Source organism: Lissotriton vulgaris, chromosome 7 (assembly GCF_964263255.1).
Source record: "Lissotriton vulgaris chromosome 7, aLisVul1.2, whole genome shotgun sequence".
Taxonomy (NCBI): Eukaryota; Metazoa; Chordata; class Amphibia; order Caudata; family Salamandridae; genus Lissotriton; species Lissotriton vulgaris.
The window spans coordinates 770,309,760-770,334,371 of NC_141695.1; the positions used below are offsets into that span (position 1 = coordinate 770,309,760).

At 45.2% G+C, this 24,612-nt stretch overlaps 1 protein-coding gene across 2 annotated transcripts in view; it reads left to right on the forward strand.

The window, feature by feature from the left end:
* The window catches only part of KIF19 (kinesin family member 19), a 347,663-nt gene that overhangs the window by 255,198 nt on the left and 67,853 nt on the right, over positions 1-24,612 (forward strand). For both annotated transcript variants that reach the window (XM_086930997.1, XM_086930998.1), the window contains exons 7-10: positions 1,593-1,787; positions 21,081-21,227; positions 23,197-23,319; positions 23,920-24,076. In XM_086930997.1, coding sequence (XP_086787123.1) covers positions 1,593-1,787; positions 21,081-21,227; positions 23,197-23,319; positions 23,920-24,076 — 622 coding nt within the window. The remainder of the gene's footprint in view (positions 1-1,592; positions 1,788-21,080; positions 21,228-23,196; positions 23,320-23,919; positions 24,077-24,612) is intronic.

A 24,612-nucleotide genomic window follows, 5' to 3' on the forward strand; every position in this document is an offset into this window, starting at 1 on the left:
GGTCTGCTATCGATATGCATGGTGATTGTTTGTCTTTCAGGGTCTGGCCCATGCTCTAGAAATATCATCAATATAATACATTAAAAATGAAATGAAAAGGATAGATTTCTCAACGAGTTGCTGCCGCTCCTTCACTGATGCTGAGGTAGAGTCAATTACACGCCTATGTGTCTGACTCTTCCCCATCCACCACTGGATTAATTGGAAAATCATGCAGTGATCCAGTTATGCACCTTGTACTGTCTGAAGACTGGGTTCCACGCTGGCATACGGTGATGTGCATCCTAGGGGGTGAGTGGGCATCATCTAGGTACATGAGTGCAGTGGGACAGCTACTTAAAAGAAAAATAAAATAAAAAGCTTCTCTTTTTTAATACTGATTTTTCTTAGCAATTCCAGTTTTGGCAGCTAAGGGAATTTTGGTAGGTAATTGATAGCACAGGATCACAGAATGTGGACAAGCTATAAAGCCAGGATTACAACTTCGATTTCCATGTTGACCAACCAAAGCATAATCCTTTGACTACATCACCAATTAGCAACCTGTCTCTACTGTGTCCTACCTAGTAGAGTAGAAGTGGGCTACAAACACCACAGGTGGAAACGAGGATGTGTTTTTATAAGTGAAGGAGACATTATCTCTGATGAAAATGAAAAATTATGTTAAAACAGTTTTCAGTAATTAAACATAATGATTTATTAATTGTTACTTTATCTTGATTAAAACGTGAAAGATTATACCAAAAAGGTTGGCTAGATAAGCAATGGATAAGGGCTACTGGTACCCTACCATCTGAAAGAGACCCTATACCTCCGGCATCGGGAGACAGCGTCTTCTTTACATATAAAACACCCTTTCTCCTACTAATGGTAGTCGTAGTTTAAATGTGGTAATGCCCAATGATGATGCATGCCACACTATGTAGGTGAGGGTCTTGCAAATCCCAGTGGCACAGCTGTCCCAATTAGGAGTTTACCGGGTAGTACTATGCTTCTTTTTGTGAGTACATACTTTTGTTAGGGAGGACGGAAGAATATGTCTTTTGGACCTCTATCCTCTCTTATAAGGTAAGAACTCTGGGATACTTCTTCCATGGTCTTCTCTAGCAGAGAATGCCGAAACGTTGCTCTGAGTGCATTACATGCTTGGAGTTAGAGCGCATCTTTGACCCAAGACATATGAAGCAGTCTGCCTCAAGCGCTTTCTAAGTTCCCAAGGTGAGAAATCATATGTTAGGAAATGAAAGGTAGTTCCAGGTTTCCTCACCAAAAGCCCTTACTTTAAATCACCCCAGGCTGCCTCTCACAAGCAGAAAGTAGTGGGGATTACGGAGCTCCTGGGTGAATGTTACAGACTTATACTTCTAAATTCACCACCCATGCCTAGTTCGGTTCCTTGTGTCAGTGTTATAGCAGAACCATCGCCACCTCGACACTGAATGTTGCCGCAGTCACTGTAGCACCTCGTGACGAGTTTAACATTTCCTTTACACTACAGTATAGGGGCAGGTGAGCAGTTTCATGAGGTCTAACAGGGCTGCACTCCCAGAACCCAGGGACACAGACTAACTTCCTTTTTCCTTCCTGCTCAGATAATGCAGCTTCTGATGAAGGGGAACAAGCAGAGGACCCAGGAGCCCACGGCTGCTAACAAGACCTCGTCCCGATCGCACGCGGTGCTGCAGGTTACAGTGCGGCAGAAGAGCCGGGTGAAGAACATCATGCAGGAGGTTCGGGTTGGCCGGCTCTTCATGATCGACCTGGCTGGATCTGAGCGGGCCTCACAGGTACTGGAGCAATTGTTGACCAACAGGGGGAACCTAGTGAGCACCCATATAGTGAGCACACGTATAAGGTGGGTCAGAATTTGAAGGTGAAGCCAGGGCATAACATCAGTACTGTCCTAGTGCACTGAGGGCAGAAGAAGCTTTACAAAACATCTCAATGCACAGAGCTTCCTTGTCATCTGAGGAATTGCATTGATCCATTTACTATCTTGTTCTATGGGGTTGTATGATAGAAGCAGGCATGGTTTTACCACACGTTCCTCTACCACGCAGCCCAAACCACAAATGCGTCTTAACTACCTATTCCTTTAACACACATGCCTTTACCACAAAATGTTGTGGTACAGTCATGGATGATAAAGAGGTATGTGTATGTGCTAAGGGTACCACTACCCCACCCCGTGCTGTCCCTTAAATTACTCCAACCCATTCCACTGCCCTAAAACTTACCCCAACCCCCAGCCTCAAAACAATCCCATCTACCCTTTCTCCTCCCGCTGCCCTAAGGCTGAAAACCCTGCCCCTTTACGTACACTACCTCGATCCCCTGCCCTGCGCTGTCCCTTAAACTACCCCAACATCTTCCATGGCCCTAAACCCAACTCGACCCCCAGCCTTAAAAACGACCCCACATACCCATTCCCCTCCCACTACCCTAAGACCTAAAACCATGCCCTTTTATGTACACTACCCCACCCCCCAAGCTGTCCCTTAAATTATGCCAACCCCTTCCACTGCCCTAAAACCTACCCTAACCCCCATCCACCCTAAGAACGAACCCAATTACTCATTCCTCTCCCACTGCCGTAAGGCCGAACACCCTGCCCCGTAAGTTGCAATACCCAGCCCCCCTGTGCTGTCCCTTAAACTACCCCAAATCCCTTCCACTGCCCTAAAACCTGCCGAACCCCTCCCAGCCTTAAAAACAACCCTGACTCCCTCCAAGCACTAAAAACTACCCCCAGAGCCCCACTTACCTCATTGCAGCATCTTCCTGCTTCCTTCTTCCAGCAGCTAGACTGCGCACTGTCTTAACCTCTCATATGCTTGGTTATGGCATATGCATGGTTAAGGCAAGCATTGTGAAGCTTGCGTAGTCGGAACATGCATGGTTCAGACCGCAGTGTTTTGACTGTTTCCCGTTCTATGGTTCATGGTAAGTGGTGAAGCAGATGGGGTATCAACTTTCTATGTTCCCTGCAGAATCTCTGGAAATGAAGGTCAGTGGCCGAAGTCCAGGAACCACCCTACCTCTACTTTCAGCTTGAACTAAAAGGGCAAATAGCACCCACAAGGATAAAGGGTACATGTATACACCTGTTGAGTGTATGTCCCATCAGCTGATCCCTACATCATTGTGATGGGTATGTGTAGTGATATCAGCACCTTTTCCACCTGTGGTATTCTAATCTACGGTTTAGTCCAAGCAGGAAGGCCTACAGCAGAGTTAGTCCCATGCTCTGATGTGTCTATCATGCAGTAAGTCTGTCTACCAGCCTTTTTAGAGATGCTGATCTCTTGGAAATCTCGAGATTTCCCACCTAACGGGCCAGTATCTTAGCACTGTACACAAGGAACGCGCCTGATGGAGAAAGACGTCCTGGTGTTTTCATAGCTCTCTTTAGTTGCAGTTTCTACCTATTAGTTTTAGTCTGTCCTTTTATGGTCTTTCTAAGTGACTGAGAATTTAGCTATGTTGATACATTTCTCTCTGCAAGTGTTCTCTGTTGCTCGTGAGTGGAACGTTTACCATCGGAGAAGGAAGAAAATGACCACAATGCTCTCGGGTAGTAGCTGTTGTGTATCCAGCAGGCTGTTTTGTATCACATTCAGCCTCTCACGCATGATGTCACCAGAGAAAGGATATGCTGACCACCTGTAACTGAGTCAAATTCAGGATAGTGGTGAACGAATTCTGGACAAACGATCAAGACCACTGACTCATTGTCAGTGAAATTGCTCTCCCACCCTCGCAGCTCCACCATTAAGTGAGGTGCCCCTGCCCCTGCACTCTTGAGTTGACCTCTGTCTCCTTTCTCTCACTCTGCTCCTTCACTCGTTTTTCTATCCTTTCTATCTTTCACCTTTCTGCATCTCTGCTCTTTTGTGCCTTATTTCTGCCCATTTTCCCTTTCTCTCCCTCTGCTCCCTCACTTGTTTTCACTCGTTTTTCTACCCTTTCTATCTTTCACCTTTCTGCACCTCTGCGCACATGCCGCCGCCTCGAAAAGGCCTGGAGAAACACCAAACTCACAGAAGCCCACAACAACTTCAGAGCCTCCACCAACGCTCACCATCAACTCATCAGAGAAACGAAGAAAAAAGCGATTGAAGACAGAATCTCCACCCACGCACACAACAGCAAGGAACTCTTCAGCATCATCAAGAGTTCGCCCAACCCACCAGCGAGTCTACCGACATCCCTCCCTCACAAGACCTCTGCGACAAACTCAGCACCTTTTTCCACCACAAAATCAAGAGCATCTACGACAACTTCGACGAAGACAACCAACACACTGAACCCTCACCAACCACCCCCGACACCGTGAAACCAGCGATTGATGACTGGACAGCCCTCACCACCAAAGACACACTGAAGACAATGAAGTCAATCCACTCAGGGGCCCCCACGGACCCCTGCCCCCACCACATCTTCAACAGAGCCGCTGACACCATCGCACCCATGCTCTGCCACGCCATCAACTGCTCCCTGGCGACCGCCTCGTTCCCCGATGACTGGAAACACGCCGAGGTCAACCCCCTCCTGAAGAAACCCTCAGCGGACCCCACCGACCTCAAAAACTACAGACCCATCTCCCTGCTCCCTTTCCCAGCGAAAGTCACGGAGAAAGCCATCAACAGCCAACTCGCCACATTTATTGAAGAACACAACATCCTCGACTCCTCCCAATCTGGCTTCAGAAAAAACCACAGTACAGAAACCGCCCTCCTCGCCGCAACAGACGACATCCGCACCCTACTGGACAAAGGAGAAACAGTAGCCCTCATCCTCCTAGACCTATCAGCGGCGTTCGACACAGTCTCCCACCGCACCCTAATACGCAGACTCTACGACGCAAGAATCCAGGACAAGGCCCTCGACTGGATCTGCTCCTTCCTCTCCGGCAGGACGCAACGGGTCAGACCCCCCCTTTCCTCTCAGACCCCACACCTACCACCTGCGGAGTCCCCCAGGGCTCCTCTCTCAGCCCGACGCTCTTCAACTTCTACATGGCTCCACTTGCCCCCATCGTCAGAACCTACGGACTCAACATCGTGTCATACGCAGACGACACCCAGCTCATCCTCTCCCTATCCAACGAGCCCAACACCGCCAGGCGCAACTTTCGAGAAGGCATGGAAGCCGTCTTCAAATGGATGAAAAACAGCTGCCTACAACTAAACACCAACAAAACAGAAGTACTCATCATGGGCCCAAACCCCGACGCCTGGAGCGACACCTGGTGGCCCACCGCCCTCGGAAACCCGACAACCCCCACAGACCACGCACGCAACCTGGGAATCATCCTGGACTCCGAGCTCAAAATGGACCGCCAGATAAACTCTGTCTCATCTTCCTGCTTCCACACCCTCCGCCTCCTTCGTAAGACCTTCAAATGGATCCCCCTCGAACACCGAAAGACAGTCACTCACGCCCTGGTCACCAGCAGACTCGACTACGGCAACGCACTCTACGCCGGAATAAACAAAAACCTCATCCGCAAGCTACATAACATCCAGAACGCCGCCGCAAGACTGGTCCTCAACCTGCCAAAACACTGCCACATCTCCCAGCACCTGCGCACACTCCACTGGCTCCCCGTCGAGGCGAGAATCACCTTTAAGATGCTCACCCACGCACACAAGGCCCTCCACGGCACCGGACCAGCATACCTGAACAGCCGGCTCAAATTCCACTCACCCCAAAGGACCCTACGATCAGCCCAGCTCTCCTACGCCGAGGTCCCCCGCACCAGAAAGACCAGATCGGGAGGCCGCTCCTTCTCCTTCCTCGCGGCCAAAGCATGGAACGCCCTTCCGCTCCACCTCAGACAGACAACATCGCTCCCCATCTTCGCAAGAAACCGCAAAACCTGGCTCTTCGACAGACCCCCTCCTTGATGGAATGGAACCTGCAACCCCCCACCCCTAGCGCCTTGAGACCCTTACGGGTGAGTAGTTGCGCTTTAACAAACTCCTGATTGATTGACTGATTGATATACGAATATGAGCCCTGGACAAAGTTCGAATTTTACGAAACACATCCAGAATTACAACTTACTGTATAAATCTATGAAATGAACAACTGGCACAATAATTTGAGTTGTATCCTGTATCTATCGACATACTTTCCCAATATGAGAGATAAGAAGAGCTCCTTTTTGAAAATGCAAATCTTTTTTTCTTCTTCCATCTGCCAGCACTGTCTGTTTCTTTCAGACAGAGGTGACAGGTAAACTTTGAAACAGGTGTGGAATGATTACTAGGCCTACATTGCAAATACGAACCAGACAAGCTTGCCCAACCAACAACAGGGATGGTTGCGGGTAGCAGGGCGCATGCTTCACCCATTAATTTAATTTTACTTGTGGGAACAAATGTTAGAATTCACCACACAGTTTTTTAGCATATGAAAAAAAACATAGGTTTACTGGCAGCTCTGATGAGAACTTAAGTTTTCAATATTTCAGTGTCTACCACACTAAACAGGACCATGATTTGCCTACAGCACTAAGACATTTATGCGACTATCAACCTTCAATGACATTTATGAACCCTTATAAACATTGGAGCAGACACATGTTTTTTCAGCACCTGCCTGCTAATGCTGCTATCCCACCAAACAAAAATGTAATTCCTAATTCACATGCCGGTAGAAATTACTCCCATTTTTAATATGGCACAGGAGATGTAATTCATATTGTTGTTTTGTGGCAGCTAGTAGTCCAATAAAATATTAACAAGATTGTTATTTTATGCCTCGATGCTTGGATTTGGAAATGATGGTGGCATGGTACTTGAGTATCCCTGCGTCCTGCTAATAGTATGTTCTCGTTGCTAATAGAATAGTACCAAGTGGCTACGTAATGTGCCAGCTTGTCGGGTTCACCTCCCCACGGTAGTACCACTTTGACAGAGGTAAGTGCATATTGCACTGCCAGGTTAATGATGACACATAAAGTGCACATTTGTTTGCTACTTTTAAGTAAGGTCTTAGGGTTCTCTCTACCCCGGTGATCAATTTCCATGCCAGTTTTTCAAGGTCAGTGCTAGCACATTACAACAGGGATAAAGGACACAGTCCTGTTAAGTATGTGGCCCACAGGTCTTCCTATCAGTCTACACAGTGCAACCATTAGCCCCATTTAGGGGTACACATTACCTTGCCAATATTGTCCTTAGAAAGAGTGGTGGGAGTAGGTGCTTCCATCTTACTTGGAGTCTGCTTTCATAGATGGTTTATTCAGGTAAACTTTGTAAGACAAAAGAGACAGCAGGTTTGTTTACTTGTCCCAAGTCTTTAGATTGCGTTTCTTTTGAACATTTGTCAGTCATCCCACCGCCACCACCCCAACTCTGGGCACCCCCCACCCCCACCCCCAGACAAAGATATGTCACATCAATGTAACAAAATCATGATCAAAATGGGCCTGATGTCGCACAATTACAAAACCTAACATACATGTGTGGTCAGAAAAATGAGAATCATACATTCATCTTAGACTTTCCAAAACATACGTTTCATTCAGAATAAACACAAAACAACTATTTTGAAGGGACATGGCGGGTCCTCTCATGACAATCTGTAAGTCACAGCCTGCAAAACTAAATTCTAGATAACATGGTGTGTTATGCGCTTATCAAAGGACAGAGAGAGCGAGCGAAAGAGAGACCGAGATAGAGAGATTGAGAGAAAGAGAGAGAGAGAGAGAAAGAGAGAGAAAGAGAAAGAAAGAGGGAGAAAGAGAGAGGAAGATAGAGAAAGAGAGAGATTGTGCAATGAGTGCAAGGCCAATCAGGCTCTTGGCTCATACATGCCAACTTTTGTGTGTTTATCGGTATTGGTGCACACCAAGTCAAAGGCCTGCATCAATTGCCATGCGAAGGCCACATCACATTTCAAAAATGCAAGCAGTAGTCAGACTAAAATTGGGTATGAAAGCTCCTTTGTCTCAATACACAAGGCGAAAGGACATCTGAACCCCCGACCTTGGTCTTGAATGCGGCTGGCACTCCCTGTGAAAGATACCATACCAGATTTTGATAACTCCCACACCACGAACTGCGCGAATGAAATACCAACGTGTCCACACACACTTGTCCCAGCTTGAGGTTTACCTACATGTGATTACCTTGACACATAAGTAAAAAACAACCCAAGCGTCCCAACGTTGCACACAAATACGACTCATTGCTCCGAGCAGTGTCATATCATCCACATAACTGCAGCCTGTCAGAAGAGTGTCGGTGCTACGAGACCAACAAAGGCAATGGCTGGCAATCCCAGGCACATGCACAACCCTTGTCACGTGGAACTGTACCGTGCATGAATGCTGCATCTGTTGGGATTACTGCCACTGGCACTGTTGCACATCAGTTACCGACTGAGTTTCCGTCTTGCATACGTCACCTGCGTTCTGTCCTGGTTCCACTGTCGATCATGCACATTCGAGTGGCCCATGGATGTCTGCCTATCCAACACAACGGTAGCTGAACTGGATTGTGACTTGTGTGTGTTCCCCCCTGTTGGCCCACGAACAGGAGTGTAACCGTGATACCTGTGCATAGAATGCCTTGATATTTGGCGTGTGTGCAGGCAGTTAGTCATGGGAGATCACACAACTCCTTGTGTGCAGTGACCACATCGAGGCGCTCCCCTATTGGGCTGTGTTGCGGATTGGTAAAACGGCGTGAACGGATCTTAGATGCCCGGACCAGTTATTGGATTGGCTCGTGTTCCTTGAAATCGACAACGATGTACTCTTGGAACAGATTGCCAATGAAGATGCGCTCGCATTCATGGATGAATAACTACGTTCCTGCAGCCACAACTGATTGTCACCCACAGCACAGGTCCCCCCACCTTGTAGCCTCTTGGAGGAATGGTCACATATCCCACCACAACAGTGGATTTGTCTGCCTTCGCCTGGACTCGGAATGCATGTGCGTGGGCCTACTCGTGTGTACACACACCTGTGCAAGGTGATGCAGTCCCAAGGGCAGAGCTGCAAAGCGTCGTTTGGCAACGTTTCAAAATCAGAGAAACTGCTGGGGGTAGAGTACACACATGGAAATGTAGTACGACATGTGACCTTGTAGGACCCTTTCACCTGCTCACTGTCAGTCGTCGCAGTCCGGTGATACAGCACTATGCAGATCCCATGGGCTATGAGTCGTGTCCCCTGACACGGGGCAATGAGCAGACGCAAAACATCACATGACTCGTCCAGCAAGGCAAGGTAGGCTGAGACCGTTGACATCCGTAATGATTTGTGTTCATTTTTGCCACCCCATTTCTTGCACCTCAACATGTTCCTAAGCTGCCTATAAGTGTCTTAAATATTGGTCTGCATGTTGTGGCCCTTGCCTTGCCCGTACTGACACGCACATGCTAATAAAGTCTACGCAACTTCATCAGTGTACAACTGTGATGAGTGTTGATTATAATGACAAATCATGTGCCTCCATGAGCATTGTCCGTACAAAGGGAGGGATTGACTGACGCTTGTAAATTGGGGATGAGTCCCTATTGACAGCTCCACCTCTGTGAGCTAGACATTGTTGTTGGGTTAGTTGCTGGCAGCCCTGTCCTCTTATGTGTCTCCAGCAATGTGAGTATGGTGTCCAACTTCTTGCCATGTAAATCAAGGTTGTGTGTGAGTAGGCATGCGAAGAGACGTTCTGTTGTCACATGTGATGGGGAACACAACTTCAGGACTGCTACTGAATTTGACATTTCTACACAAGCCCTGTTTAATACATGGATGTGGGGCTACGTTGGGGGGTAAGGAGATTGTTGTTCATGTGTAATGAGGCCACAGCTAGTTCACACCTTCACAGTCATCTAATTCGCCATGTGGGTCAGGGTCAAACATGTGCATTGATGACATTTACCAGGGCATACCTCTTAGTGCAATCAATGTCTCTACATTCATCCATACTTTTATACGTGAGTGAACATAGACATGACACAACAGTACGATTTGGAATATTGTATTCACATTCTGGGGAGTGTTGGTGCTGGAGCAGTACATGGCAATTTCAAGCCCACATTACATGGTTGCCCAGTGGTGGGCCAACCAGAGTCCTTGGGGGAATGCAAAGTTAATCTGAAGAGAAAAAGTTCAGTCCGCAGCTGGATTGCTGTGTCATTGGTACTAGAGCAGATATGGCAGCCCATGTCGGGGTCCAGGTGAATGTCGCAGAGTGTTTCTGGGACAGTGGAAGGTGTTGTTCCAGGGCATGATGCATAGGGCTGAACCAGGCCATATGGCGGGGGCGAATGCTACTACCTCCTTCCTCACACAGTCATTACCCTCTACATCTTACTCCTCTGAGACGTCTTCTGTGTCCTTTGTGTCAGGTGTGTGTGGTGGTGTTATGGCTGCATCACTTTGTACCAATGACATGTCAGGGGGCGGAGATGTGTGTGCTGCGGTTTCTGCAACAGTCATCTGGTACAGGCACAGTGGCAGCAATAGCAAGATGATGATCTGCAAGGCATGGAAGATCCCAGCTACATCGTGCTGGTGTTCAGTCATGGCAGCCATACTTCCAGGCTGCATCGGCTCCATGGTCCCCATTGTCCTCCGCATCTGTGCCAACTCTGTGCTGTCATCGCTGGAGCCTGTCTGACTAGACAGTTCTTGTATCTGAGTAATGGCCCCAGGGATGTCAGCCAAGGACTGTTGGTGTGCATGGTGCTAGCAGTGGGTGTCGTTAGGGACTGTAAGTGGTCCCTGCTGGGACTCAGATACCCACGTATGGCATCAGGATTGGCTGCCATGAGGTCGAACCCCACCCGCAGCTGATCAGCCATCTTCTCCTGTCACCCTAACACACGGCGTTGGAATTCCATGGTAGCCAGCCGTGGTGAGGTGTGCTTCCTGCTGTGTGGTCTGTGCAGGGTGTGGGGTCACCGCGATGCAGCTGGGCTGCCCTGCCCCTGTGGGTGGGGTGCGGAGGCTGTCCATTAGCCGTTGGAGGTTGTCTGAGCAAATGTGCAGGGTGTCCTCTTCATCATCACTGAAGAGATGTGTGATTTGCTCTGCAGGAATTGTTGATTGTCCCTCTGCAATGTAAAGGGGAGATGCAGGTTAACAGTGTGTTCCATGTATGGTGATGCATTGTAGATGTTTACATTAGACTGCATGACAATGTACATTGTGAGTGTTTTGGTGTAGCTGTCTATTTGATTGGAGACAGAGGACATTTCGACTACATGACTGATGTGTGGTTGTACTTGTACATTATCATCTCACAGTGTCATGCAATGCCAGATATAATTGGCCAGTTTCTACGCACGAGCGGCACTAGTTGTGTCCTCTGTCCTGTAGTGTAAGGGTTGCACTTTGTACCACATTGTCGTCAATGTAGATGTAGTATGATTGTTATGTGTGTGTGCTGCATTGTGGGCGAGTCACTCCTGCAGCTCTGATTTGGCGGCCCCTTATCCCTTTGAGTCAGTGTGCCTTTGACTTGTGTGCCTTTCGGGTGCTGGGATGTTTGCCATGTATTGTGACTGCAGCCATACTATATGTCATGCAGGGTCACTTGCATTATCAGTGTGGCTCACAGAGCTGCTGCTTTTTTGGATTTAGCACATGGGCATGGGTAGGTTGTGGCATGTGTGCCATTGTGCCCATCTCCCTCCGCCCCCCCCAGTTCCTGGTCGTTACTCACCCTGTTGCTGTTGGGTCAGGTCATATCGAGCTCCTTGCCCTTCTCCGAACACGGAGTTCCTCGCTGGTCCTCCGTGGGGCTTGTGGGGTTCGGGTTGTTCTCTGCACTTGGTCCGGGTGCATCCATGGTGCTACGCAGTTTGATTTGGTTTTGGTGTTTTTTTTGTTACTTTTATAGTGCATTTTCCCGCATGATGTGTAGGAATTGTAGGCCTGTGGCTGGTTTTCGCTGATTTTTGATTGGCGTCATCACTACTATTTTTGCGTATATGTTTTGCATTTTTGCGGCATCATTTTGATTTTAACGCATTCATTGGATGCGTTATCGGGAGACTATCAAATGGTACCGCAGTTTTGGGAATACCACATTGACACGGACACTGTGTTATTTTCACGCGATAGACTGCGATGTGAAGAGTTGCGTTAAGCTAATTTTGCAGTAGTTATCACACGTTCTTGAGAATATGCCCCTTAGTATGATACAAACCTGTGGAACAAAGCACCAGGACACAGTAAAGAGATCAAATGTGTGTGAACCAAGCAGACACGATTCATTGTTTGCGGATGTGGAGCGTGACTGGATTGGTAATGAAGTTTCATGGATCCTTCCCAATATAGTGTGAAAACTCCTCAGAGTATCTAAGCATTGTTTTAGATGGAGAGAAAACAATACAGAGTCGTGGCCAGGGGCAGCAACCCAGGTGCCTTATGAAGATAGTCCAGTCCTCGAGGAAGGTTTCAGTCCATTGATGCCACAGGACGCGAATCCCTAATTGGGCTCTTCAAATGCCCCTGGTTGGAGCCACCCTTATATAATCTTTACTTGGGTTTAGTGGACATAGTGGTTGGTTGCAACAATGTATCAATTATTTTGTGTTGTTTCTATTTTACATCTAGATCCATTGAAATGTGTACGGGAAATATCGGAGGACAGTCTGCTTGTACCTGATCCGTATTTGCTAAAATAAGTGAAATGAGACATTGGGCGATAAAGAATTTATGCCCAAGATCACAGGTTCTTTACAGGTTCTTCTTGTTGGGAAGACACTGCCGTCCTTTGCAACTGATCCCCGCCATCGGTTTGTGAGAGGATGACTGCTTGGCGTCAGCACATGTTCAGCTCGATGACACCCCCATAATAATGAATCAGAGAGTTCCTTTTTGACAGAACGCTTCAGGTAATTGTCACAAGATTGGGGCCAGAGCATCTCTGCAGTGCAGGCATCCTATTCCAGTGCAGTGGCAGTCTCCCCTGCTACTCCCATAACTGCCTTGGGGAGGGAATGGAATCCAGCGTAATCCATAAAGTCAGTAGCCAAGGATGAGCCACCTTCCAGAGATAGGTCTATCAAGACAGGGGAGATGTGCAGTTCAAAACTGGCACAAGTAAAGTCATCTATGCATGGGCTCTTGAGGGTCCTGTAGAAGGATCCACCTTAACAAGTATAGTACATAATCTTTGTGTTCACAAGGCCTTTGTGGTTCAATTGCAAGATGTGAATCCGTTCCTGTCTGCAACTTACAAATGAACTGTGGAAATATTAGCCTAGTCTGCTTCTAAGCGCTCCAAAGTTGCAAATGGGACAGAGGCACCTGAAGATAAAGGGATTTGCCAAGGGTCACCCAATTTTTTTCAAGTAGGGAAACCCTTACATGAAGAGACTGACGTCCTTTCCAACAGAGTTCTAGTACCGTTTTGTCAGGGAATGCCAGAGACTATGCACCATGGGGTAATTTTAGACTGAAGACTTTTCGGCGGCGCCGTCAGTCACAGGACCTCCGCGCTCCCTTCCCTCGTCTTCTCGTACTCCAAGGTGAGTGCTGCATACTTAAGATTGCGTGTTATTATGTGAGGTTATAACGCCTTCTGCTCGGGTGCATGTCTGAAACCCGAACCTTTTACCAGGGCAAATGCACTTTCTCTGGCGCGTCTTCCACCTGCCAACTAGTTGTCCAATGACGTTCGACCATCATTGATCTCCGCCTAGTGCTGGTCTTGTGCACTGCAGCCCTTTCATCTTTTAGCTAGCTCCATCTGGAGAATAACGCTCGTAGAGCGCCACCTGGTGCTGAGGCAGTAAAAGTTACAGTAATAGAAGAAAGTACTCGAGTCTGACTACGGTTGCCGCCTCGCCTGGTTTCACTTTATCTACTTGCCATCTATTGTTAAGTCCAAGTTTTCCCTTCTGACACTTAAACCAAAAACAGCAAACCCATAAAGAAATCAGTTAAAAAGTACATAGAGCTGTCTAAACCGTTTCTGATTTGTTATTAAGCTGAGAGAGAAGAAATACGTGTCATGTTACAAGAGAATCCTGGTAATATTACAAACATTATTTTTCACATACCAGATATTGGCTGTTCCAAAACAGCAAAACGTAAACAAATGGATAATAATTTTTCTTAGAAATGTGTCAACCCTCCGCAGAGATAGCAGCAACCCAGGCTGTCCGGCTCCTCTAGGCCTCTAGTGGTCCTGGCGGCAAGTCCCCTTATGCAGCCCTGCACTCTGTGAGCATCAGCTGGGCAGAAGCGCCTGTGAATGCTCAGAATCTTGTTACATGATAAAAGGGCAAGAGACGCTACAGCATCAAGCGTGTCCTGCATAACACCCGTTTCGAAACATATTTAAGGTTGGGCATGGTAAATAGAGTTTAACATTTGATTCTGGCTTGGGTCAGTTGAGTGCTTTTGGGTGGGGCTGATGTGGTCCCTTTTCTCCAAAAATAAGAGCGAACTATGCTGCTTAAATTGGTATGTTTTGTAGCCTTTTATTTAGCTTTGTGTGTGCCTTTTAGACCGCATTGCAGTATCCCACATGGGCCAAGTGAGTGATCAGGTGAGCTGCAATAGGTAGGACATTCAGTATTAATGAAATGTGTAAGCAGTTTATTTCGACCACTGCATACAGTTGTGTGATGAAAGGAGGACCTGCCTTGTTGTATCCCCAGGTTTGTCACATTTGGTGCTGATGTCAGACCTATTCCCAGGGATGGGGACTGTGTGGATCGGATATTTTCCTTCCTCGATTCTCCTAATGATACATTATCGCTTTTGGTTCCACTGAAGCATAAGAAACCTCCTCGTTTTGAGTGAAACGTGGTTTGTGTCTTTATTTTTAATTAATTGAGTGTTATTCATGTACAATCAAAATAATAGGTATTGCTGTTCACTTACCCAAGCCAATGGGCATATAAGCTGTGGCAACAGACATGGACCTGGGGGATTCCCATGACACCCGAGTGCTGGACTGATCACATGCCTAAGTGTAAAACCCCATGCAGGCTGGATAAAGTGGGCAGAGTAGTTGTGCCCCCACTCAGCCATGAACGCAATCTCGAGGGAAGGGCATAGGCTTAGCTATCAGTGCACCAGGTGTAGTGGCAGAGAAGCCTCAGGATCTGAAGGGCCCACTGCACGCCTCTAGTAGCTCTCTTTTACTACTGAAATAGGGGGAAAGTGACATTGGTTTTCCTTGTGTTAGGGTACATGAAGGATGACTAAGCCATTGGGAAGGGCACACAATTTGGTAAGAGGCACTGGGAGATTCCCAACAGGGTGACACGGAATATAAACAGATTGAAAATGTTGTTGCTTGGTTAATTTTCTCAACCAAACGCAAGCGTACGGTGTGTGGACAGGGTCAGGTATTGCCTTTTACCTTTGGCTAGTAACAAGTGCAGTCCACATAATCCCCCTTTTTGTTGTTTCACAAAAAGAGCTGCTTGTAATCCGGTCAGTTGCCATACCCCATGGTCCCAAGGGTCAAGGTTCTTGGTAGGATGTGTTCATAAAATTGCTTTTAGTTTCTTCAGGCGAAGTCCCTGTCTCCAGACTTCACGTTCACACTTTAGGAATCCCAGACTTGTCACACGGAATCCTCATATCCCTTTCTCTTCATTTCAACAGCAGTCAGTATGGTCGTCTGGCTTGGGAAAGAGGTGCACTCACTTGTCTTGCCTGGCACTCAGCTGCTCTCCACTCCAGATGGGAGGGAGCAGCTTTATTGCAGGGGATACCAATACCGCTCTTTTTTCTTCTCTGATCCTGGCTGCGCTTTTGTTGGCCAGCCTGCCTGCTAAGTTCTCCCCAGCAAAGTTTGAAGTCTTCTGATTGGCGAAGACCCAATCCAAACAAATCTTCGCTCTTCCCCCTTTAAAAACCAAGTCCCGGCCTAACCCTCTGTTCCTAGATCACCAAGGTATATGACGTCCTGTGAGAAAGATGCATCTGCTTCTAGAATCCATGATCCCAAGGGGACCCCCATACTGAGCCATATTTTTGCCACCCCAAACCCCCCATGTGTGGCATGCCATCCCCTGCTTATCTCTCTGTCAGCGAGTGGGCTGATATCTGCCTACAGTAACCGAGAGCTAGAAACTGGTAAGCAGATATCTTTCTGGGCCCTCAGCAGTGTTACCTAGACTCATGATTTTTCGACTAACCAAGCGAGACACCCTACCTTACCGATCAGAGCCATCCTTCCCTCTGAGTAGGTCATCACATGAAATCTGGTCTCCCTAGGCAAGACACCCATGAATGGCTCTGTTTTGAATCCATTTGCAGCAGGCCTCCATACAATGGAGCCCCTTGTCTGCTCCGTTATTTGCACGTACAAGATTTGCTGATGTGGAGGCATAAAACTCATGCACACATAGCAGCTCCTAAATAATAGGAATGCTGAATTAGTTACTCTTTAGAGCTTTTTGTGAAACCTATTGCTTTTTGGTAAATAACGGATGATTCTTTAACCCAATTTTAAAAACGCCTTTGGCAGAGAACCCTTTTCCCCAAAACCTTCCTGGAAAGTTCCAGAAAGGCCCACTTTAATACTCTTTGGCAATTTGCAATAAGGGGCTAGTGGTAAAATATTTTTGAGGGATTCTTTTAGCTGCAGAACTATTCTTAGCACCTAGTCCAGAGTGTTCCTCCTGGTGGATTTGGCAGAAGCCCTTCTAATAGTCTGCCTAAATTCTGTAAGGATAGTTTGGGCCAGTCCAAGCCTTACCGATAATTTCGGACCATTCTTTTGGTCTCACATGCTGCTAATAGGTTCAGGAGGATAAGTGCTGAATTATGGACTTCATGAAGTACTTAATGCTTTCTAAGGCATTTCTGTCATTGCACTGCGAGTTCTCTGTCTCAGGTTTCTCCTCCAAATCTTCTAGAAAAATGCAAACATGAGAATTTACCGATACTTTTGCAGCAAATGGTTTACTTTTGATGAAAGACAAGGCAAGATTTTCCTCGTAGTCATTGAATCCTAAAAAACAGAATTATGCTATTTTACCCAACAAAACCAACATTTGAAACTGGTCATAGGTGATTAGTGCGCAATACAAATTCACATTACCTAGCATAACAACATTTTATGCCATTGAAGTTATTAATCTTTTCTGGATAATTCTCTCTGTTTAAAATATAATTTTGTAGAAAGTCTTCTTATGAACTCAGTTGTTTTGATGGAGATTTTGACTGGTGGATAGTTTGCACATCTACTCTCATATCTTTACAGGGCTTAAATTATACTGTAAAGCACCACAGAGCATCTTTGTCCTCCCACTGTAAACGAGAATAACTAACACTGGAAGTGAATTAAATGCTCTCCACTGTGATCTCCTGTGAGAGCAGGCGACAAGTCTCAATTATTGCATGGCCAATTTAGCACTTTATTTTTTCTGTGATTGATGAATTGAGTATCTAATTATTGGCAGTACTCAAAGATTTGGTGCCCTCTTTTCAATGTGAAATGCATGTACTTATTCTTCCCCCTTCCTTTGGGCTTGAGTTGAGCTGGCTCGTATGTCGAAACTAAAACAAAGTTCTCCTCTATGAGGTGCACTTAAACAACTTTTCACAGTATCTCAACAAGTTCCTGTCACAAGCGCACTGAAATGTACATGACAATCACAGTCCATGCACTGCGCAGTCGAAAGGGGGAAACGCCTAGAGGAAAGATGACGGGGTGCTCTTTGTTCATCTGATGCCAGGACCAGAGTTTGCTGGGGTGCACTGACACTGGTGTTTCAGAACCCATTGAGCCCAGCATTCAGAAGCAATCTGGCTCTCTTGTCCAGGCTTTGGTGTGATGGGCTATGTAGTTTACTTGTACAGTCTGGACAAAGTAGACTACATCATTATCATCTCAGCATCTGACATGGTAGAACGTGTGGGTCTCATCAGCAGATTATTAGTTGAGATAGTAGCTGTGATACATTTCTCATTGACAGTGTTGGACATGGTCGTCTCTTTGGATCTCAATTCAAGGCAGGGGCGTTGTGCACCTCCCGCTTTTGCAGTTTCAGCGGGTGTGTTTTTTTATTGGCCTCTTCTGTCTGAAACACAGCAAACAAACGCTCATAGTTAACCAAAGAAAGAGGGCTGATAGAAAGGGGATGGATGGTTGAAAAGAGGGGTGAGTGAAAGGATGCATGGGTGGGTGAAAAGATGGGTGAAAGGCTCGATGGGAGAAAGGATGCATGGATGAAAGTATGCATGGTGAGAAAGATGAATGGGTGAAATGATGCATGGGTGAGTGAAAGAGTGGGTGAAAGAGTCGATGAGTGAGACGATGGGTGAAAGGGTGAATGGGTGAAAGGATGGATGGATGAAAGAATGAAATGATGGGTCAAATTAATGATGGGTGCAAGAGTGGATTGGTGAAAGGATGGGTAAAAGTGTGGATGGATGAATATGGAATGGTGTAAGATAGAATGATGGATGAAAGAATGAAAGGATAACAAAATGTAAAGGTGAAATGGTCGATATCTGCTGGTAGATAAAAGGGTGAGAGGATGCAGATGTTTGGCTTGAAGAAACAAGGAAGCTCTTCTGGGTAGAGTTGGGCTAATCTGCTTCGCTTTCTTGGTGCCATCAAAGCTTTGGTTCAAAGTGGGACCTCCCTTGTTTCAATAGTTTGTCACAGTATATCACTCATAGTTCCTCAGGAGACTTTCGAATTTTAAATAGTATTATGCTCTCATTGCCAGAGTTTTATCTGGTACGCAGAGCATGTAGTATTCATTGTCCACTTTGGGAACTTTTTCATGAGTCCTAGGACAGATAGATGGGTTCAGATTGTGAGAATCAGTACTTTTGTGTCCATGTAAGTTCTTTTAGTGGTAAGCAGCACTGGTGGTTATCATTGATCAGTGGGGGGGCAGTGCTGCTCTTGGTGTTGTGCACTCTGTACACGCCCATTGCATGACTCACTGTGCCGCGATGTGAAGTATTTCACCCTGGGCCAGCAAATGTTGTCGCATTTCGCAGCAATGGCATTCATTGACTCAGGTAAACAGCGGGGCGTTAGTGCAAGTTCCAGTGGTGTTGGATGTTCGTGGTCATGGGGATCGTGCTAGGTGGATCTTTCCTAAGCTAGATTCACAAAAACCCTCCACTCAAACAAGCTAAGTACTCATTTCGGGTCCTAATGGTGCAGGCTGCTTGCTGGTGCAGTCTCCCTCTGTCGATGTCAATCTTCTCTCTGCACTTGTAAATTTCTTCACAGTACAGCTGCAAACTTTGGTCTAAATTGTTTTAACACTTTGATGCTTCATGGAGCTAGATGGTTACAAAATATCTCAAACCCTCTTGAGTATCATGGTACCCTCTGATTTCTTTTGCAATGTCATGGCCCATGCTGTGGGGATTGTCAAGGCACTAAGACCTGCAACTCAGTACAGTCACACAGGCCTTTCTTCGAGCAGCAATTTAGCTTCCATTGGGAATTGCAAACAGTATCTGAGACACTGTTGTACATTGCATTTAGTGAGTTGGAAATTGCGAGTCGCAATTTGGTGCAATTTGTGACTCGCTAAATGCAAGCGCCATACATCTGGCCACCTAAGTATTGCAGTAAATACTTTATGTATAGGCTTTACTTTTTTCAGTTTTTATATTTGGTAAATTCTGGTGGTGGGTTTCCCTTGTTTTCAATACCTTGAAAAAACCGTGGTTGTCAGTGGTTACACATTTTCGCACCATTAAACACAACAGCAACTGTGTTTTTCCCTTGTTTATGGAACATGTTGCTTTTATTACTACTTGCTTTGTGCATGGTATGTAGAGAGGGTGCCTACAGTGTATATGAGGTCCAAATACATATTTAAATATCAAACTTATTGTAGTATACCATACAAAACCTCTTCTGTGAGTATTTGTGCATGTTCACATGCTCGTTCCTTCCCATGTAAACTTTTATCTGCGAAAAGGTCCTCCCAACATTGGCACTTGAGACGTGCAATGGCAAAACAGCCAGTACACAATTTGCTAACTGTAGCTTCTGACATAGCTTTCCATGCCAATCCTGGTGCACCTGATGATTGTGATTCTCTGGGACAGGTTCTGCGTCATATGCGTTGAACTGCGTGTATATGCCCTCAGAGTTCTTGTAGCGGTCAAATGTGAAGCAGTACTTTTCAATGTCCGGAGAAAATTCCCCTTTATGGATGGAATCTAGAACTTTTGCTGAATAGCACAGTGCAGCTTTATTATCTTCAGATGTAATGGTCGGTGAAGGAACATGTCTATGCATCATTGCATGCCATTTCTCATGCATTGTAAAATACAATATCCTCAATTGCTCCTCCACATGTCCGGAGAAAATTCCCCTTTATTGATGGGATCTAGAACTTTTGCTGAATAGCACAGTGCAGCTTTATTATCTTCAGATGTAATGATTGGTGAAGGAACATGTCTATGCATCATTGCATGCCATTTCTCATGCATTGTAAAATACAATATCCTCAATTGCTCCTCAACATGTCCGGAGAAAATTCCCCTTTATGGATGGGATCTAGAACTTTTGCTGAATAGCACAGTGCAGCTTTATTATCTTCAGATGCAATGGTTGGTGAAGGAACATGTCTATGCATCATTGCATGCCATTTCTCATGCATTGTAAAATACAATATCCTGAATTGCTCCTCAACATTTCTTTGCTCACTAAAAGTGTCACTCAGCCTACTCTCAAGGAGATGTTTCACATCTACACCAATTATGTTGAACTCTTGGTAGACAAAAGTATTTTCAAATCTAGCTTTTTGATTATGTCCACTACAGCAGTCATGTTTTCTATAAAAACCTAAGAATGCAATAAAGTGCACTTTTTTCACATAACTATCAATATGCAACCAAAAATCCTCACATTTCTAACTCTGAAGATTGTAAAGATGCTTTCATCATACCATCTAGAAGGTGACAAGGATATCTTACAGGTAAGCACTTCAGCTCAGGTATCGATTTTGACATATTTATGTACTGCAAAGTTCAGTTTGTGAATCAGGCCCATTTGTTTTCCTGTAAATTACTAGTTCGACTCAAGTATGCACATAATACTTCAACATTTTCCTTGTGTCCATTTCCATTTCCTTTTCCTCTCCTCTCTGAACAGACCCAGAACCGAGGTCAGCGGATGAAGGAAGGGGCCCATATAAACAGGTCACTGCTGGCGCTTGGCAACTGCATCAATGCACTAAGCGACCGTGGTGGGAACAAGTATGTCAATTACCGGGACAGCAAGCTCACCCGACTCCTCAAGGTATTGAAAGATATGAGTGGACCAGGTCCTTGTTTATATTGCCGTCCCGATTACACGGTTCTGTTGAAAGGCCTCTGCAGAGATTTGTGTATTATGTTACATTTATAAAGCTTACGTCTACTCTGGGGTGTCTTGGCGCTAGCACAACTTGAACACAACTGGGGGAGCTGTGGCTACCTTTATTAAAAAGCCAAGGGCCAGATGTATCAAGGCTTTTGCGACTCGCAAACGGCCTTTTAGCATGATTTGGTATGTATCAAAAAATCGCAATTTAAGGAATAGCAAAAAATTGCGATTCCTTATTTTGCCATAGCATTTAAGGAATCACAATTTTTGCGATTCCTTAAATGATATGTATGTAACTTTTTGAAAATGCGAATTTGTGTTAAGAAATCGCAAATTATCACCAACTTGTAGTTGGTGGTAATTTGCAATTTCTTTTAAAAATGCCCTATTTGGCATTTGTGAGGGTGGCATGTGACACACATACATGCCCATAGGGCATGTATGTGTGCCACATGCACACACATGTATATTTCAGGGGTGCAGCAGGGTGATTTTGAGACACCCCTGCACCCTTGAAATAATTCTCAAATTGCGATTAGCAAATTGTGAATTCGCAATTTGAGAATTATTGCACTATCATTCCTATGGGCCTCCTGGCCCATAGGAATGCATTGGAAATTATTCTTTATTTGCGAATTCCCAAAATGAGAATTCGCAAATAAAGAATATTAAGGAATCGCTAAAAAATAGCGATTTTGTACATACATTCCATTTTGCGAATTCTAAATAGCGAGTCGCAAAAAATCGCTATTTAGAATTCGCAAATCGGAATCTTGATACATCTGCCCCCAAGTTTTTAGGAGCTTTCTGAAGGCAAGCAGAGAGAGGGCATCCCTAATGTAAGAGGACAGGAGATTCTGGTGCTTGGTAGCTCCTGTAACAAAGCTGCTACCTCCCCATTTCACTCTATAGGGCATAATGTTCTTTGCTCCTCTAGAACACAGATTTCTGCAGTGTTCATACAATGTGAGTGCTTGGTTTAAGTACTCGGGCCAGTGACTAGCAAGGCCTTGTAGGTTAACCCAGTGCCTTGAATTTAATGCAGTTTCTGACAGTCAGCTAGTGGATCCCCTTGATTGCTTGTGTGACTGGTTGAAATTTTGGAAGAACCAGGAGCAATCTTGCTGCCGCATTTTGCAGAGTCAGCAGTTTATTAAGGTATTGTTCTTGTAAATTCAAGTGCACACCATTACAGTAATCCATTTTCGTTAACACCAGGTGTTGGGTTGAATGAATGGGAAGATTTTATTGACTATCATCAGGGTATTGAAGGAGGAAGAGATTAGGGAATTAATTTGTTTGCTAAAATTGACCTTGTTGATTATTACACCGAGCTACAGGTTCAAATTTCAGCTATGTAAACTCAGCCGTTTACCTTTCTAAGTTTGATCAAATGAGAACCACTGAATTGGGAATCTCAACACCTTTTACACATCAACCATCCAAGCTTCATGTCAGTAATATCATTATGGCTTATCATAGCAAAATGTATATAATTTATGCTAAGCAGGGGGTAAGAGCCCTGCTGTTTGTATAATAAAGGTAGGAAATGTAATATGCCAGTGCATATTTTACCAAGAAGACCTGACAAACTGGTCCTTCTACATATACACCATGAACAGAAGCTCATTCCAAAGAAGCACTGCTTTTGTGTTTTTTGAGTGCAGTCCTGTTCTGAGCAGTGACCAGCTATATATTTTTGTTCAAGATGATATCCACCATTGAGGCTGTGCTTGTTTTTCATGGAAGGTTTTGGGTGACTGGTTCGTTGGGTTGAACCTAACAGTGCTCAGCTAATTACATGATGGTCCCTGGGAAGTGATTCTTTTTGTGGGGTATTTTTTCATGTGGGTGTGCCTTTCAGGAACTGAAGGTTTGTGATTCACTCTCTCTTCCATTCCAGGATTCTCTCGGGGGTAACAGTCGGACGGTTATGATTGCTCATATTAGTCCGGCTAGCAGCGCCTTTGAGGAGTCTCGCAACACACTCAGCTATGCAGATCGTGCCAAAAATATTAAAACCCGGGTAAGACAAGACACTCTGCATATCACACTTTCCAATATCTGCAATCTATACTGCATCAGTATCTGGGCTTCATGATTTGCCTACCAAGGGCTCTTACATTATCCTATGTGTGTCTACTCTTGCTCAGTTTCACTCTCTCCAGTTCTCTCACTCTCCTGCTTTTATTTTGGTATCTTATTTTCAGATTCTTTTTTTGTCACTTCCTCTAGCCCAGAAATCTACAGTTCCATTCTTCTATCCCCTTTCAGTCATTTTCAGTGCCCTTCCTTCAAGTGATATCTTTGTTTACATTTCTCTGTCTTTTATGTTCTCTTTGGCTGCTGTTTCTCTGTTTACCTGTATCGCTCCACTAATTATCCATTTTCTTCCACTCTATTTCTTTTTCTCTCTCGCTCTCTCTCAATATTCTTCTTTCTTTTTGTGTTCTGTCTTCAGCCCTCTTTTCATGTCTTTCCAAGTCTGAGTTTCACTTCTTGTTCTATGCTTATCTCCACCTTTCCTTATCTCTCCACTCGTTCTTTCTCTCACCACCTCTTAAACCTGGCAAAGTTCAGGTTCCCCTATTACCATCTTTTGATCTTTCCTCCTTACTTTTGGCAGGTGAAGCGGAATTTGATGAACGTGTCATACCACATTGCACAATACACAAACATCATCTCAGACCTGCGCAGCGAGATACAGCGACTGAAGCGAAAGATTGACGAGCAAAGTCTGAAGAAGATTAAGAATGGGAAGAATGACATTCGCAACATTCAAGGTAAGACGAAGTTTAAAATGTGTCTTCACAGATAACACCAGATCCTTTGTTCCACCTCGTAAAAGGAGCAAGACTTTCCATTGGACCCAGGTACTTACTTAAGATTCTCATTTGGAAACTCTATTTCCTTGTGTGCATGGCCCTTCACTCCTAGAACACATTTGTACAGTATTTTGTTGCATTATCTTATGTAGGTGTATCATGGGATACTTAATTACGTCCCCTCTGCTTATGTGAACATTTAAAAATGGCTATAAAATGTTGTGAATCTACAAGTATGGGTTAATATTAACTTTCACTGATTTACAGTGAGAGTCACAGATGTTGGATGAAGGAAAAGTCAAAAACCCTATGATAGAGCTCCTTCTCAAAAAAGGCATTTTTGTAATTTAAATTAGTAATCTATTACAAATATGTCAGTTCAGAATATAAAATCGAAGTGTAACTTTCAAGGCTGACTTCTGTCGAACTATTTAATCATCCATCATTGGTTTGCCGGATGCTCTTCTGGCACTTCCATTGCAGCACAGTACAAG